The sequence below is a fragment of the Theropithecus gelada genome, chromosome 18, assembly GCF_003255815.1.
Source record: "Theropithecus gelada isolate Dixy chromosome 18, Tgel_1.0, whole genome shotgun sequence".
In the NCBI taxonomy this organism is placed as follows: Eukaryota; Metazoa; Chordata; class Mammalia; order Primates; family Cercopithecidae; genus Theropithecus; species Theropithecus gelada.
In genome coordinates, this window is record NC_037686.1 from 4,367,454 (window position 1) to 4,386,703 (window position 19,250).

Here is a 19,250-nt window from a genome sequence, read left to right on the forward strand (position 1 = left end):
ATACAGATAATACTATCCAAAGCTCCTGCCAATTCCTATGAACTTAAGGTATCAAATTTTTAAAATTAAGTTTATGTGAAAGATTAATTTAGGTGAGCCACTAAAACTTCTTACATATAAATAAAGCATACCTTGGCCCAGGTTTTGGGATTTTGCCAGCCTTGAGCTCATCAATAATTTCTTCAATATCCTTAGGTGTCAAATCCTCCTGGAAAAAAATTAACAATAGTCATATTGAAATTACTTTCTTTTATATCAATATATTTATAGAGACAAGGTCTCACTATGTTGCCCAGGCTGGTCTCCAACTCCTGGGCTTACGCAATCCTCCTGCCTCAGCCTCCCAAAGTGCTGGGATTATAGGCATGAACTACCACGCCTGGCACAAAATTACTTTCTACTGCTGAAATCTGTAAATCCCTAATGCCAGTTATTTTATTGTCTGTCTCAGCTCACAAGATAGTTACCAAGGCATCAACAATGAAGTAACTCCTATATATAGTACACACTGCTAAATATAATATGCAACAAGAGCTGCAGCTGAAGAGGCAATACAGCATATTGCTTTGAATTGAAACATATTTGCATTTGAGTTCCGGCTCTAACACTTACTAGCTAGTAATCTTGGACAAGTTACCCAGCCTCCTCAAGTTTATTTGTAAACCTAATTCAGCATGTTTTTGAGGATTAATGAGAAAATATATAAAGTAGAACAATGTCAAGGTACATACTAAATAAATGCTGTATTCTTGAAGAAACAGTAAGGTACAAAGTAGCTGTAGTAACTTGTTAACTAGATGCCTAATATCTATCCCTAAAGACCTAACTACTGCTAACTGAAAGAATATCTATCTCAGACAAATCCGTCTACAGGCTACTATATTTAGACTTAACAATGCTTCACACAAAGCCTTGATTGTCTAATTCCTATTTAAATCAAGAAATAAGTACCCAGAGGCCAAATTCTCAAGGAAAACCAAAGAAAAAAAGTGGAATATCAAGCAAACTTGGCTTCAGGGTTTCAAAGCTTAGAGGGGCAAGGGGCAAGGGACCCAGCCAGCCCCAGAGAGTCTAACAGAAGACCATATAAGCTACACAAGTTAAGGTCCCCAAAAGCTTTAACCTCAGTATAAGGGTAAACTATCCCTCAAAGAAAACTGCTAGTCTGGAACCTTTCACACCAGAGGAACAGAGGCCTAGGGTATAAGGAGAGGGGCTTTTCTGGGGCCAGCAGTAGTGCCAGGAGCAAGAGAGAAAGCAAATTCCTTCTTAAAGAAAATCTACCTTAAGTACAGTCCCTCCAAAATTTCCATAAACGAATTTCTAAGAAATATGAGCTAACAAGGTATCTTGAATTAAAATGGTGATATAATTAGGGTAGCAAGCAATTTTTAAAGAAATAACTAGAAAATGCCATATATATGGATATTAAGAACATTTTTAGAAACTTACAGGTCAAAGGAAATCAAAATGAAAAACTTAAAAAAAAAATAGAAACAATCAAAAACAAAAAAAACTGCAAAACTTGTGAGATCCAACTCAGAGGTATGATACCATCTCTATAAAAATTTTTAAAAAGCCATTATTATGTATTAGTATGTATTAGTATGGCTGCATACATATATAGACACAATTTATGATAATGATAAAAGATATCTCTGGGATAAAAGGAAGAGAAAAAGATTTGGGATGGAGTATTTCACCTGTATCTGTAGCTTATTTCTACAAATGATGATAATAATATCTGAAGTAAAATGTGGCAAAATATTACTCTTAAGTCCTGATAGTTGGCTACACAAGGATTATTTTCTGTACTTATATCCAAATTATTAAATTTTTCATAATCTAAAGTTTTAAAATTTGTCTTCTGAAGTTAAATGCAAAAATGTTTAAAAAAATTTTTTAAACCTGGATATTTATGGTAACCATTTCTTCTAAATGAATAATTCAGAAACCAACATCTAAGGACACAAGATCAAATATTTAAAATATTTCAAATATGAATCATACAACTTTAACTTATATTACATGAAATACTCACATAGTAATTGTCATTTATTTGAACCATTGGTGCATTCACACAGGCCCCTAAACATTCCACTTCTATAAGAGTGAAAAGTTTGTCAGGTGTAGTCTCCCCAACCTTTATTCCTAAAAATATAAACAAACACTCTAAGGACCAGGTTATATTTTAATAGTGATTTGGTTAAAATAAAAAAAGAACAATTTTTACAGAGGTAAATTAAAAGTTTAAGACTATTAAGTTTTTTAAAAAGAGGCCAGGCACAGTGGCTCAACGCCTGTAATTCCAGCACTTTGGGAGGCCAAGGCAGGCGGAACACAAGGTCAGGAGATTAAGACCATCCTGGCTAACACTTGTGAAACCCCATCTCTACTAAAAATACAAAAAATTAGCCAGGCATGGTGGTGGGCGCCTATAGTCCCAGCTACTCGGGAGGCTGAGGCAGGAGAATGGCGTGAACCCGGGAGGCGGAGCTTGCAGTGAGCCGAGATCCCGCCACTGCACTCCAGCCTGGGAGACAAAGCAAGACTCCATCTCTCCCCCCCGCCCGCCAAAAAAAAAAAAAAAGTTTTTTAAAAAGAAAAAACTCCTAGGCCAAATGCAGTGAGTGGCTCAAGCCTATAATCCCAGCATTTTGGGACATCGGTGGTGGGAGGATGGCTTGAGCCCAGGAATTTGAGACCAGTCTGGGCAACATAGGGAGACCCAGCTCTATAAAAAAATTAAAAACTAGTATCTGGTCTGTAGTCCCAGCTACTCAAGCAGTTGAGGCAGGAGGATTGCTTGAGCCCGGGAGGTTGAGGCTACAGTGAGTCATGATTGTGCTACTGTACTCCAGCCTGGGTGACAGAGCAAGACTCTCTCAAAAAACAAAAAAAACCAAAAAAAACCTCTTTATGTAATTTTAACATTCAAGGAAGTTTTTAGTGGACTTGTTCCTTTAAAAGCAATCATATTTCAGAGGACACAGTGTTTGTTGTTATACAGAAGTGCATCAGGCTGTATTATTTTCATTTTGATTGCAATAATTAAACTACTAAAATCACAGTCACATTATCAGATTTGGTAAAGACTCAGAAAACTTCTAACGTCAAAGATTATTAAGGGATGTGAAGAAAATGGGTAGTCTCATACATTTACGGAAGGCATTTGGGAAAAATACAGCAAAGTCTGACCCTACAATTCTACTTCTTGTAAACAATCTCAGTATACAACAGGACAAGTATGCAAAGATGTGTGTACATCAAAGTAATTGTAACAGAAAAATGAGGCAGGCCAAGCATGGTGGCTCACACCTGTGATCCCAGCAGTTGGGAGGCCAAGGTGGGAGGACTGCCTGAGGCCAGGATTTCACAACCAGCCTGGGCAACATAGCAAGACCCCTCTCTACAAAAACAAAAATCAATTAGCTGGGTTTGGCAGCATGCACCCATAGCTCCAGCTACTTAGAAGGGTGAGGTAAAAGATCACTTGATCTTTTAAATGCAAAAATGTTTAAAGAATTTTTTTAAAGCCTGGATATTTATGGTAATTGGAGGCTGCAGTGAGCCATGATTGAGCCACTGCATTCCAGTCTGGTGACAAAGTGAGACCTCAACTCAAAAAAAAAAAAGAAAAAAAAAATGAGGCAGACATATATATTGTGCTGTAGAAATACAGCCAAAATAAAGTCTAAAAAGCATGCATACACATAGTACATTTATATATTTAATAATTAAAATGATATAAAATCTACAACTAATATATCCAATTGTTATCAGGATTTATACCTTGATGGTTTTGGGGGTGGGGATTTTGAGCCAACTTCAGCTTTCTGTTTTATATATTTCAATACCACCCAGCTATTTTTACAACATGCACGTACTTTATATTCAATAACAAAATAGTACTTAATTTGACATATATAGTTAGAAGTGTAGCAATAGCAGTTTTCTAGGGGAAAGTGCCCCTTTACTTTTAAAATGCTACTATAATAACATCTGTTTCAAATTTCCCTTCCCAAAGCATTCTTACTATGCTTGTATCTTATTTGTTCCATGACTTCTTTAGAAGAATATGAGGACAATAATGGGTCACTTTTCAATATACCACATGCTGTCACAGAACAATAAGTGAAACAATTTTCTAAGTGAAACAATCTTCTAAACAACGAATATTTTATAACTTCTAGAAGCATTTCAAACACACTGATTAAAAATGAAAAGATTAAAAACTCAGCTTTAAGAACCGAGGAAGAATACCAAATAGGAAGAAATAAAGATGTGGAAACACAGATCCAGTAAGATGGCACAAGTTGGAAATTTTAGATAAGAAATGTATCAAATCTAGAGAGACAATTCTATTTTTTATCAATGTTACAAATATCATGTATTCCCTACCAAGCTTTTTCTGAATGGCCTCCAGTATGCTGTCAGAGTTTCGAAGCATGCAGGGTGTAGTAGTGCAGACCTGAATGTGATACTTTCCAACTGGCTTTCGATTATACATTGTATAAAAAGTTGCTACTTCATATACTCTCATTGGAGGTACTTGTAAAACTTCTGCAACCTAAAATATTAGGACATTTAAAAATAAGATAATTACAATGTTAGTAATGGAGCTTTATGTGTACAAAGTATAATTTCAATATTGGCTCAATTTGGTAAAAACAGAAAAGTTCTTCAAGAGCAGAAAACATACTTGTCTTGGATAACTGGGAGATATAAACTCTTCAATTTTTGCAGACAGTGTACTTACACTTAAACCATACAGAGCCCAAAAGTTAATGGAGTTAACAGAACTTCCTCCTTCCACCCTACTTCTCACCTCTGTAAAAGGATATTCTTTTTCTCTAAACCCTCACCAATTTTTTTCCAAAAAGCCTACATACAAATGGTACAGCAACAGAAAAAAAGGTTGAAAATCAAAGCTCACTAATTGGCCCATATTTTAAATATGTAAACTCAAAATTTTATAACTCTACATATATGTATACACATTATCATACTTACACAATCACACACTCTTCTCCCACAATAATCCAAAACACTACTTCTATTTCATATCACAATACTTTTTTGAAAGTTGGATCATATAATCTAGTACTTTCTAACCCTTCCCATCAAGACATTAATAGAAAACAATTGTTTTGACATTCTGGTGTTCAGAACTAAGGGGATCACCAACTCAGCATGCTTTTCTTAGGGCAAGTCTGTCAGGGAAAACAAGGCTTTCTAGCTGTTTGCCAGGGCCGGTCCTTGTCTATCGTAATTTATAATTCTGTCTACAACTTTCTAGGTGACCTATTATCATTAAGACTTACGATCTGGTATTCTTAGAAATTATACATATATCCATATTCTGATATAAAAGAAGAGTGGGCATTTCAGACAAGTATGTTGAACTTTCTCATACTAGGAATTCTAAAGGAAATGTATTCTCAAAAGACGTCTAATCATGGCTCACTTGTGACAGATAAAGTAGTTGTGCTATTTCATTCGGCAGTTCTAAATCAAGGATGTATTCCCAAATCTGTGGAGCTCTCTATCAAAATATACATGCTGGAACCCTACCAAAGGAATAATTTAATAAATCTGGAATGAGACCCTGGCTCACTTGAAAAGGCTCCTTCCTGGAATTCTGCACATCTCCCTACACCTTAGTGATGGTTAAATATTAAGCTTCTGGATATTTTTTGTTGTAAGGTTGGGTGTTTCATGGGTTGGGGGGAGGGGCAGTAACATTAAAATAAAAGTCCCAAATGTAAACTGCAAAGAATCTTGAGTCTATTCCCTATACCCTAAACTTCCTGCCTTTCGCCCACACAAATCCAACCCTAAATATAATAGGACAATACATAAATACGTATTTTTTAAGAGATAGGGTCTCACCATCTTGCCCGGGCTGGTCTTAAACTCCTGAGCTCAAGCAATCCTCCCACATCAGCATCCCGAGTACCTGGGACTACAGGTGTGCACCACCGTGCCTGTCTTATTTTTTAAATGTTTTCACTTTCAGTTTCTTATTTATTTTTAGTTTGCTTTGCTAACATGACACTCAGCAAGATTTCCAACAGGCTTATCATTATTAAAAACATGATGTTTACAAAATAATAATAAAATTATAATTAGAAACATATACCTAAATCATTATAAAGTTGGCTATTTTAATTTTTAAAAAATGTTAAGTAACTTCTCAAGAAATATATAATTTATTGAAAAAATAACCACCTATGTTTAGTCAGGATAGTAACTCACTAAACTTGCTTTATAACATTTTTCATAGGGAACAAATACCAAGGATCCACACAGTGTTATAATACTATACAATGCAATAAAAGATCAATAAACTAAATCTAAAATTTGCATTTAGGATCCTAGTAGATAAATTGAGGATATTCCTATTCTCTTAGAAAGATGATAGTCTAGCCTAACAGTTATAACAAAATAAAGTTTAGAAAGTGGTAAGAATGAAGTACAACAAAATCTCTATTATAGTCGGTCAAGTAGAAAATGCATTGATTTAGAAATGAATTTAGTCCTAGTACTACCGCTTAGAAATTGTAACATAATAGGCTGGGCACAGTGGCTCATGCCTGTAATCCCAGCACTTTGGGAGGCCAAGGCAGGCGGATCACAAGGTCAGGAGATCGAGACCACCCTGGCTAACAGTGTGAAACCCCATCTCTACTAAAAATACAAAAAATTAGCCGGTTGTGGTGGTGGGTGCCTGTAGTCCCAGTTACTCAGGAGGCTGAGGCAGGAGAATGGCGTGAACCCGGGAGGTAGTGATTGCAGTGAGCTGAAATCGCTCCACTGTACTCCAGCCTGGACGACAGAGTGAGACTCCATCTCAAAAAATAAAATAAAATAAAATGAAATCGTAACGTAATAATTGGAAGAGATCTACCTAGTTCAAAACTTTCATTGCCAATGAGGAAGTTCAGAGAAAAATCAGGTGTCTTAGTTCTAAGTCAAAAACACTTTCCATTATATAACACGGCTTTAATAGTTGTGTGATTCTCATCAGAATCAAACTTTGTGTATGGCACTTTATAAATGATATGCTATAATACATCACCATACAAATGTAGTTATTTATATTAATAGGATATGAATAAACTTGAAATTTGGATTACTGCTGAAAACTATTAGAAAAAATGAATCTTATATGAATAGAGTAACTTCGTATAAAATGGGTCATCCATAGCATTTCTATAGGTTGATTCCAAAGTAGAATAAACTGTATAAACATCACATATTATACAGATTTTTCTTACAGCCTACAGCCAAAGATGTAAAATATTAAAAATCTTCAGACTGTTGAGCAGATCTTTTTTTCTGTAATTCTAGTGTTTAAATATTACATTAATTTTCAGAATATCTTGGTACTAAGTTATACACATTTGGAATCTTTTATCTTTCCTATGACCATTTCCTTCAAAAGAAAAAAAAAACACATATACCCTCTTTCACCATAATGCCTTCCCTATTTCCTGCAAGGTTAGAAATCACCTCTATGCATTAAGGGAACGAACAAAAACACAAAGATAATTCAAGGAAACATACGAATGGCTAAAGGGCTCCAAAATCCTAGATTCTGACACTGGAGATGATCAGAGTAATTTCTATAAAAGGAAATTATCATACACAATCTCTTCTCTTTTGGAACTAAGGCAAAAATGAATCCAGTACCTTGTTCATAGCAGAGATGGGCAACCACCCATTCTGCCTTTGGGCTAAATCCAGGACTGGAAGAACAGCTGCTGCTTTATGGCCTTCGGGATAGTTTTTTACTATTGCCTCTATCCTCTGTGTAAAAGAAAGAACATCATTTTCCACATCTAGAAAATATTACCTATTTGGTACATTAATTATAATGTTAATTTAGCCATACCTTATAGTTTTCTGGTGTGAAATCAAATGGAGTATCAGGGTTATTTTCAGGAGTATCTCTGTGCTACACAACAAAAAAAGTTTTTCAGAATTATCCGAATTCTCTCAAGTGTGAATAACACTGTACATTACTATACTATTACTTATTGTTTAATCTCTCCATTTTAATTCCAACATGATATATAGCACCCTATCCTTCCATCAAAAAGAATGACTAAACACACATTTGATGAGTATGATTACCAAAGTAAAGTTAGAATTTAAAATTTTACAAAGAACCATTTAAAGAATAAGAAAAGCACCTTTAGGAACAAAAAACCCAAACAACAAAAAGTGTTATCCAGCTTCATTAGAGAATAAGATCTTCTGATAGAATTACCAAAACATTACCAATTATTGGAAGCCTTTATGAAATTAAAACACAAAATTTTAAATGTGAACATGTGTATTTTCCCAAAAGAGAGGGTATCAGATTGTCAAAGGGATCTGGGATCCAAAAGGGTTAAGACCCATTACTTTAGGAGGGTACAAAAGGACCATCTCAAAAAAAAAAGAAAAAAAAGCACCATCTCTTTCCCACGTTTTCCATAATAGCCAACAGCAAGAAGCTTTATTTCTTCTTAAAAGAGCAGACACAGGCCCTCTTCAAAAACGGACAAGAAATGGCATGTCAACAGGAAATCAAATGAGTCACACTGAGATTAACACTTACGATCAATTAATGTTATGTATGTGTGGTGAATACAGAAATGAATCTCTTGATATGTTAACTCTCAGAGTTCTGCTTTTTAAAGGACATAAACCAAAAGAGGAAAGAAAACAGAAACTCTAGACAATGATCTCAAATATGTGGCCAATTTGATGATTGATATGTAGCAGGAAGCTACTTCTTACACCACTAACTAAATCATCACACAAGTCCACTATATTTCCTTCACACAAGAGTAATCCCTGAAAACTGCACCTTGTCAGAAAAGGGAGATACAGTATCTTATCCTTTCCAAATTGTGCAACTAATCTGGGGAGTTCATAGGCTTCTATCTATAGTGAAAACTCCGGAAACTAAAAATATAAAGACCAGCTGCTAATCTAGTTACTACATTACTAAAACCCATAAGTTTCAAACTAGTGTCATTTTGGGATTCAACAAGTTACAATCTTCAAACCCTTAGTAAGCCAACATGACTGAGAACCCAGAGTGTGAGGAGAATCAGGTTAGGGCTCACACAGTAATTTCACTGGAAATAAATTCTTATTCCCAGAGTTTTCCTGCTACTAATTTAAACTCATGAGGTTCAACTGGAACTACACGTCTTTTGAAATGTAGTAAATTCAATTAGCTATATGTAAATTCCCACAATTTTAGACAACGGTATTTAAGATCTTTTGGATTTTTACAATGGATTTACCCAAATTTCCAAGTCTTTTCTTTCCAAAGAAATGTAAGTAATTACTTACCACAAATAAAGCTCCTCCAGCTCCATTTTGCATAGCTGTCTTATGTAAATTCCTTACATGTCTTCCCTAAAATTTAAAATTTTAAGGAAGTTTAGTAAATCACAGCCTTACAAATTTTTTCATAAATACTTTAGGATTCATAATTTAAAACAATGGAATCAACTTATAAAAGATCTTAAGAAATATGGTATACTACCCTACCCATCTCTATTTCAGGAGAGGTATTTTCCAAATGGAGATTCAAAGGCAAGATTCACCCGCCTAACATCACACACACGAGTCAATAGGAGAACCAGGACAACCCAGATCTGCTGAGTTGTGTACCTTCCTGCCATGCTCTGCTGGCATGCATTTGGTGAATTAATGTACTATTAACTTCTTGACTTTCACTTTTGTCTGAATCAAGTTGGATGCCAGCTTTCACTTAGTGTGAAACATGTTCATAAACATGTTTTCATTCTGTACAAATGAGTCATATACTCTGTACAAATGAGTCAACTGTATCCTCCTTTTCAATCCTTTACTAAATTAGTTCTGAAACTCCAGCTGTAAAAAGTAGTTTCTAGCCGGGTGCAGTGGCTCATGCCCGTGATCCCAGCACTTTGGGAGGCTAAGGCAAGCGGATCATGAGGTCAAGAGATGGAGACCATCCTGGCCAACATGGTAAAACCCTGTCTCCACTAAAAACACAAAAATTAGCTGGGCGTGGTGGCACACACTGGTAGTCCCAGCTACTCAGAAGGCTGAGGCAGGAGAATCGCCTGAACCCGGGAGGCAGAGGTTGCAGTGAGCCGAGATCACACCACCGCACTCCAGCCTGAGCAACAAAGCAAGGCTCCATCTGGGGGGGCGGGGAAGAACAGTAGTTTTAGAAAGCTATTTATGATGCTATGCAGACTGACAATGTTCAGTTGCTTTGGAAGGAATCTGATTATTCTCTCAGCTGCATTTCATTTCTCTTGGCCCTCTTGCTCCTACCCTCCACTCCTACCCTGTCCCCCACCCCAAGTATTTCAACTACTATTCTGGATTCCTCCAATTTCTGAGTTCTGCTAACCACAGACAGCAGAACACTGGGTTAAACCAAGCATGGAACTAGCAAAGAGCTGGACAATTCAAAGGCAAACATAGAAGAAAGTAAATGGAGTAATATAACACAATAGTATATTTAACTTTTCCCTAGGTCCAAATGGTATTTCAGTTGAAGAAATATTAATAAATAAGTTTACATGGAACATCTGCTTTAATTAAGAAAAGACTAAGGTACACGATGTGAGACAGGTACAAAAGATGGGAGTGATAAATATCAATTTCAGGATAACTGGGAGGCAGGGAGGGATGCAGTCAGAGAGAAGTGCACAAGGGGGCTTCGACTGTGTTGGTTTTGTTTTGAAAAATTAACTGAAACTAAAATTTAGAAGACAGTCACTGTCATCTTAGCTCAGAAAATTTTTTTAATCTAATAACAATTTTTGAGTAACATCAGTGAGTTACTGAACTAAATCCTGAGAGAAAAGACTGTATATTTATAATAAAGGAAGGATTAATTTTAAGAGGAGGGAAAGTATTCAATCTTCTCTTTAATTTCTGAACACTAAAATTTTCTGTTTATTGGCTTTTTATCCACTCCTTGCAGGTTGTCCTCAGGGCTCAGTTCACACTTCTATCTTCTATTCTCTATAAAGCCTTTGCCTCTGAGAACTCATCCGTTAACCCTACACTGGTGAGTCTTAAATCTTGCACATGTTTGATGACAAGAGGCTAATAGCCTGAAGAGATCATAAATGCATTTAAAAAATGAAAAAAATGAGTAAAGATCATGAACAAGTTTCACAGAATTCAAATTGCTTACTAGTAACTAAAAGCATGCAATTTAAAATAACATTACTAGCTATCAAACTACCAACTCTACCAAACTTGGTAGAGATAGCACTCCATTCTGTTGAACATATAGAGAAACAAGCACACTTAAAAATTCATATAGCCTTTTAGAAAGCAAATTACCATGAAATATGGAAAGCATAAATATGTGTCTTTCTTTTTTTTTTTTTGGAGACAGAGTTTCGCTCTTGTTGCCCAGGCTGGACTTCAATGGCATGATCTCAGCTCACTGCAACCTCCGCCTCCCGGGTTCAAGCGATTCTCCTACCTCAGCCTCCCAAGTAGCTAGGATTACAGGCATGTGCCACTCACTATGCCTGGATAATTTTTTGTATTTTTAGTAGAGACGAGGTTTCTCCATGCCGGTCAGGCTGGTCTTGAACTCCCGACGTCAGGTGATCTGCCCACCTCAGCCTCCCAAAGTGGTGGGATTACAAGCGTGAGCCACTGTGCCCGGCCCCAGGTGTCCATATTTTAACTTAGTAATTCTAACCTAGATATTTTTCCTATAGTACAAAATGAGGATAAAGCTGTACATGAAAACATGTTGTTCCTATCATGTTTATTGCAGCAAAAACACAACCTAAAAGCCCAATCTGAGCAGATTTTAACTAAATACTAATAATTCTGACACTAGAACGTGATATAGCTAACAAAATATTTTGTTAAATAATTTGTATAAAAAATATTTTGTAAAAATAATCACATAGAAACTGGAACCAGGGCAAAAAAGCAAAAATGCATAAATTATCTCAATTTACAGACACTGATTAAAAGACTAGAAGGCCATAAATAATTAAAAGTGCTTATCTCTTATTACGATGTTAATGAAATAAGGGACTCTATTTTATATTTTTATATTTTTCTCTATTTTCCAAATTTCCTATTAGCATGGATTAACTGGCCCAAAAAATCCTACTTAAAACACTCATCAGGTGTAAGAAAAACTTTTCTCTATTGTAAAACCTATTTCTCCTTCTAACCTCCTTGTATATCAAATTAAATAACACCAAATCTCTAAATTAAAATAGCTTCCATTTTGGATTAATATTTGATCCCTTTCTCATTAATCCAGGATCTGGCATGCACTTTTATTTAAAATAAAAATATAGAGATAATCTTGAAAATTATTATTTAGGCCCATGTTGCTACATATTGGAAAATCTATTCTGAGGCATTCTCTTGCTGACCTGTGAAACTCTGGATATGCACATGAGTTCACAGACATATTTCTAAAAGTGGTTTAAAGTCCAAATCATTGAAGACAGACTACTGATTGAGAAGGGTCAAGATAAAGTAGCTAAATTCTAGGAAAAAACAGACTTTCAGATTTTTTATAATTGTTGTTGAGAACTTGGGTTTAGATTACCATTCTGCCACTTACTAACATCTTACCTTGCACAACTCACTTAATTTTTTTTAAGCCTCAATTTCTGTACCTATAAAACAGGGTTATCTTCTCATTGGACTATTTTGAGATTTAAGTCAAGTTTCTCTGAAAGTACTATATAACCTGTAAAGCATTATAACCTGTTTAACTGACATAAGGATAAAACATTTAATAACTAAAAAAAAATCCAAACAACTGCATTTTAAAAACTACACCTATTTTTAAAAATTGTGCTGTTAGTTGACTTTATCAAAGAGTTACTGTCAAACACAACATACTGCCAATATTCTTACATTTGCACATAATTAGTTTTTCTTTATATCCACATATATAAGGCTTACAGTTTTTCTAGTGAATTTATAATGTATTTGATGGTTAAAAAACCATCTACTTCTCCACTGAAATTAACTTATAAATTTCTTTTTTAGTTAAAGAAAGTGGGGAAGGAGGAAGAAATAGGCTGGTAGAAAGATTTCTGTGGGTCTCAGGTTTGTGCACGTTTTGTGAGCAGCAGCGCTGAACAGCTTTTGTTTCAGACTATCTTCTCAATTATTTTTGTAGAGAATATCTTCTCCTGGGGCAAAAGCTGAGTGAGTTTTCTTACAGACAGGGTTTCCCAAGCTCAAGGTCCCTTAGCTGTGATGCACAGCATTCACCTGGGCTGTTCCATATCACTCCCGTTGTACCAGGACAAACCGCGGACGAAACCCCCAAGACACCAAGTTAAAGAAGGAAGGGCTTTATTCAGCCGGGAGCTTCGGGAAGACTCACGTCTCCAACAACTGAGCTCCCCGAGTGAGCAATTCCTGTCCCTTTTAAGGGCTCACAACTCTAAGGGGGTCCATGTGAGAGGGTCGTGATCAATTGAGCAAGCAGAGGGTACGTGACTCGGTGGGGGCTGCATGCACCGGTAATTAGAACGGAACAGGACAGGACAGGGATTTTCACAGTGCTTTTCTATACAATGTCTGTAATCTATAGACAACACAGCCAACTAGGTCAGGGGTCGATCTTTAACTAACAGACCCAGGGTGTGGCTCTGGGCTGTCTGCTTGTGGATTTCATTTCTGCCTTTTAGTTTTTACTTCTTCTTTCTTTGGAGGCAGAAATTGGGCATAAGACAATATGGGGGTGGTCTCCTCCCTTACCATTAGATATGAATGTCAGGGGGAACTAACATGAAGTTCATGCTGCCTACTGACCCAGGATGCTGCCCCCTGCCAGTATCCATGAAACTGAGGCAGGTTAACTTGTTAGCTTACAAATGGGGTAAAATTTCAGATCTGTCAAAGTTCTTTTTAAGAAAGTCAATAAAATCTAGAAATGTGCCAGTTTCCATTTTTTACTGCTTTTTCTATCAAAATATCTCAACAGAGACATCATAAAAGAAACCAGTAACAGCTGCTGTCTCTAAGCAGAGGAATCAAGGATCTGGAGTGGGAAGAAAATCTAGTCTTTACTGCCAGGAGAATATTAAGCGCTTTACATGAAATACATCTCTTAATGCTCTCAAGAACCCTATGAAGTACACACTGTTGTTATTCTGTTTCTACAAATGAGGAAACAGGCTCTGGAGCTGGGCTTTTAATTGTTTTGTTACATTGTCTCTCCATACATAGAGTATTTATGGAATATTAGATAACAGTGATACATCCCACTTTCAGAGGTATTATAATGTGGAAAGTTAGGATGTGGGATGTATCATGGGTTAACATATATAATATATGCAACATATATTTTTTATCATAATACATATTCTTGTATCCCTACTCTGTACTGTTTTTTATATATATATATACACACACACACACACTATAATATGTAGCCTTGCTTACTGTTTGAATTTTTTGCCATTATATGTATTACATTTAAACTTTTAAAAACCAATGAAGGGCTGGGCACAGTGGCTCACACCTGTAATCCCAGCACTTTGGGAGGCCAAGGCAAGAGTGTCACTTGAGGTCAGGAGTTCAAGACCAGCCCGGTCAACGTGGTGAAACTGCATTTCTACCAAAAAATACAAAAATTAGCTGACTGTGGTGGCGCACACCTGTAGTCCCAGCTACTCAGGAGGATGAGGTGGGAGAATTGCCTAAACCTGGGAGGTGAAGGTTGCAGTGAGCTGAAATCACGCCACTGCACTCCAGTCTGGGTGACAAAGTAAGACCCTGTCTGAAAACAAAACCAACCAAAAAACCCAATGAAGTCTTTAGTTCTGTCCCTGTCTTACTATCACCACTATTTTAGACATTATTTCATGTCTGTACATTACTGTAAGTCTTCTAGCTGATCCCTTTGTCAATTCAAAACATCCTGTCTAATGTCACCAAACTAATCTTAAAAATACCATCCTTCTGGCCAGGCACAGTCTGTAATCCCAGCACTTTGGGAGGCCAAGGTGGGCGGATCACAAGGTCAGGAGTTCGAGATCAGCCTGGCCAATATGGTGAAACCCTATCTCTACTAAAAATACAAAAATTTGCAGCATGTGGTGGTGCACACCTGTAATCCCTGCTACTTGGGAGGCTGAGGCAGGAGAATTGCTTGAACCTGGAAGGTGGAGGTTGCAGTGAGCCGAGATCGAGCCACTGCACTCCAGCCTGGGCGACACAGCGAGATTCTCTATCAAAAAAAAAAAAAAAAAAAATCCTTCTGATGTTGAGTGTGGTGTAAAAGACAACCAACACTAAACACGTTCTAGTATAGGAAGTGTCAATTTCAGCATTTCTAAAAAGCACCATTTTCCACATTCTAGCACTCTGAAGGTGGGATGTATCACTGTTATCTAATATTCCATAAATACCCTATGTATGGAGAGACAATATAGCAAAATGGCTGAAAGCTCAGCTCCAGAGCCTGTTTCCTCATTTATAAAAAGAGAAAAATGATGGCATGTACTTCATAGGGTTCTTTTTTTTTTTTTTTTTTTTTTTTTTGAGACGGAGTCTCGCTCTGTCACCCAGGCTGGAGTGCAGTGGCCGGATCTCAGCTCACTGCAAGCTCCGCCTCCCGGGTTCACGCCATTCTCCTGCCTCAGCCTCCCGAGTAGCTGGGACTACAGGCGCCTGCCACCTCGCCCGGCTAAGTTTTTGTATTTTTAGTAGAGACGGGGTTTCACTGTGTTAGCCAGGATGGCATAGGGTTCTTGAGAGCATTAAAAGATGTACTTCAGGCCGGGCACAGTGGCTCACGCCTGTAATCCCATCACTTTAGGAGGCTGAGGCGGATGGATCACCTGAGTTCAGGAGTTCGAGACCAGTCCAGCCAACATGATGAGACCCTGTCCCTACTAAAAACACAAAAATTAGCTGGGCGTGGTGGTGCGTGCCTATAATTCCAGCTAACTGGGAGGCCGAGGCAGGAGAATCGCTTGAATCCAGGAGGCAGACGTTGCAGTGAGCCTAGCACATGCCACAGCACTCCAGCCTGTGAAATAGGGTGAGACTCCATCTCGGGGGGAAAAAAAATGTACTTAATATAAAGTGCTTAATATTCTGCCTGGCAGATGGTAAGTACTATATTAGTGCTGGCTATCATTAGCTATTATTATTAGAAGTACTACATGTCAGGCACTAAGCTTTTTATACATTATTTAATTCTTAAAGTTTCCTGCAAGGTGGGTATAATTTCCAGAAATTTAAACGAGTTATGCAAACTTCTCAAGGTTAGGTCACATCACTAATTATTGGCAGAAATTATGTTAGATCCTAGGGCCACATGACTACAAAGGCCATGACCTTATTATTAGCCACTTGACTATTTGATGCCATCAAAGCTTTAAAAGAACATAGTAGGTCTAAGAAACCAAGGAGTTTAAGGAAGAAAATTAGGCCTCCATATATACAGGCAGGCAGATAAGAAATGAAAAGCCATGCCTACTTGGCTTACAATGCTCCTGTTAAGAGAGAAAGATGCAAATTATTTGATCTTTTTTTAATCCTTGCCACCATTCTCTTCTATCCCTGCAAAAAACCTGAATGTATACACACTAGCATAACATTTGAGCAACTTAATTTCAAAGTCTGAAGTCGACCTCTTCAAAACTGCGTTAAGGGCTGAGACAATGTTTATAAAATAAAAGAAGCTGGCCAGACACGGTAGCTCATACCTATAATCCCAAAACTTTGGAAAGTCAAGCCCCGTAGATCGCTTGAAGCCAGGGGTTTGAAATCAGCCTGGGCAACACAGTGAGACCCTGTCTCTACAAAAAATACAAAAATTAGCTAGGCATGGCGGCACATGCCTGTAGTCCCAGCTACCTGAGAGGCTGAGGTGGGAGCATCGCTTGAGCCCAAGAGGTTGAGGTCGCAGCGAGCCATGATCATGCCACTGTACTCAAGCCTGGGAGACGGAGTGAGATGCTGTCTTAAAAGAGTAGTAAGTAAACAAACAATAAAGAAAGAAGTAAACTAAATAGTGAAGATAAACTGATAAATCTTAGCGCTGTTTTTTTCAACTGGCACAAACTGTTACTCATCCCTATCAAGTTACAGGTGGCCTGAAAATGGCTTTGAAAATTGTTTTTTTGTGTGTTTAAAGAATATCACCTATTTTACATTCATTGTAATGTCTATGTCAGACACTTTCAATAAAGGAATAAAATATTAAAACTTCTCATTAACATCTTTACACTACTTACTGGGCCATTTCAATTTGGTTTCACTTTGAAATAAAGAGGCATTCCAGGACCAGGCTTAAAACTGGAAAAAACAACTTAGCTAGGCTGGAATGATTCAAAGAATAAGCTGAGTTCCCACCCATCCCCTTCTTTGACTACCTATAGTCTTTTCTCTAGAATCTGGCTTCTCATTGGACTCTGAAATGTCTATACCTCAAGAAATTCCAATTGAGTTCAATTGAAAATGCAAGTAACTTCCCTTTTTTAAGAAGAAAAACATGGAACCAAGTAACTTTTTTAAGTAAATAAGATCGTAGCCTAATATACAACTAAAAATTATCAGTGGGTTTGAATTCTAGCTTTTGTGTGTGTGTGTGTTTCAGAAGGAACAGAGATTTAAGCAGGCCAAAACAGTGGCTGCCTTTGCATTGGATTCAAGTAAACTTGAGTGCCTCTGTGTTAAGCTCTTCTACATACTTTTTTTCAATTCCTAAAAAATCTGTAGTGAGTCATCATTTCCATTTTACATTTAGAGAAACTCAGGCTCAAAGACAGTAACTTGCCCCATACCGCACATTTAGTGACAGCTGGATTTTGAGCCTAGGCTCTTTGAATCTAAGGACCCTGTGCTCTTTCTACCAGCCGAAATTTCCCTTTCACTGTCACTGGCAATACCAACAGCTCAAAATGACAAAAATTAAAGTTTTATATTCTCCCCAAGAATAAGATTCCTTCATTGTTTTTTCATGGGCTCTACTCTTTTTCTGAATTTCTTCTGTTGTTCAAACAATACTACCATCCAACAAAGCTCTCCTTTCAGTTCTATCAGACATTTGCACTACAGAAGGACCCATCCAGCTAACAGAAGTTAATAAGAGACTCAGAAGCCAGTAAAACAAAACTGACAGAAGCAGTAATCTAATTATAAAGACAAGACTAAGGTCAGGCAATTCAAAAACACTTTTTTTCCCCCTTATCAGAGGCCAGCTAAGGCAAGGAATATATCCTTTAGACGATCCCTAATATTTACAGATTAAATCCACCAAGATGTGTATTTGCCTATGCAAGAGTCACGGTGCACACATGAAACATCTCCGGTGAATCCAAAGTGGTCCGAGGTCCCTCCCTCCATGCTTTCCTCTCACTGTTCACATCATCTGCTGACTTGTTACCTACAGCGTTCCCCATTGCCAGTTCAAGCAAGAAACTGAAACCTCCTCAAAAAGTCAGCGTCTGTAATACATTCATTCAGACTAAGTATTTTTACATTAAAAAAAAAAAATCCTCGAGGCTGGGTGCAGTGGCTTATGCCTGTAATCCCAGCACTTTGAGAGGCCAAGGCAGGTGGATCACCTGAGGAGTTTGAGACCAGCCTGGCCAACATGGTGAAACCCCATCTCTACTAAAAATACAAAAATTAGCCAGGCATGGTGGCATGTGCCTTTAATCCCAGCTACTTGGGAGGCTGAGGCAGGAGAATCACTTGAACCCAGGAGGTTGCAGTGAGCCAAGATCATGCCACTGAACTCCAGCCTGGGGGACAGACTGAGACTTGTCTCAAAAAAAAAAAAAAAAAAATCCCTGAAAAACAAAAGTTTTTCAGTGCATTTTATTTTAACAAAGTTGATGCTGGGTTAATAATTGTGAAATCTATTTCAAGGATAATCGTAAATACAAACGCTTACTCTATGTCAGATTTCATGGTATAAACTTTACAAATCTACACGATAATTCATTTAATCCTCTCAGCAAGCCTACCAAGTAGGTATTATTATCTTATTTTACAGGTGAGAAAATTAAGGCTCAAAGAAGGGGGAAAAACTCTCCCTAGATCACACAGCTAAATAAATGAAATGCCACATACAGATTTTCCTGACTTCAGTACATGCCTTAACCACTAAAATTTAAGTTTTGCTGTATTTTCAGATAGACATAGGAGGACTTTTACAAACATCCTCCAAGTAAAATTCCATCAGTAACTTAGCTAAAAATGTTATTCAGGTTAAA

At 37.2% G+C, this 19,250-nt stretch overlaps 1 protein-coding gene across 3 annotated transcripts in view; it reads right to left on the minus strand.

The window, feature by feature from the left end:
• NDUFV2 (NADH:ubiquinone oxidoreductase core subunit V2) overlaps positions 1–19,250 on the minus strand; it is a 34,421-nt gene that overhangs the window by 7,635 nt on the left and 7,536 nt on the right. For 2 of the 3 annotated variants that reach the window (XM_025364900.1, XM_025364901.1), the window contains exons 2-7: positions 9,355–9,420; positions 7,898–7,960; positions 7,696–7,812; positions 4,402–4,570; positions 2,042–2,151; positions 132–208 (exon numbers count right to left, since the gene is read on the minus strand). In XM_025364900.1, the coding sequence (XP_025220685.1) occupies positions 132–208; positions 2,042–2,151; positions 4,402–4,570; positions 7,696–7,812; positions 7,898–7,960; positions 9,355–9,420 (602 nt within the window). Of the gene's footprint in view, positions 1–131; positions 209–2,041; positions 2,152–4,401; positions 4,571–7,695; positions 7,813–7,897; positions 7,961–9,354; positions 9,421–13,827; positions 13,836–14,539; positions 15,052–19,250 lie in introns of those variants that run through there. The other variant, XM_025364899.1, reaches the window with a different exon arrangement.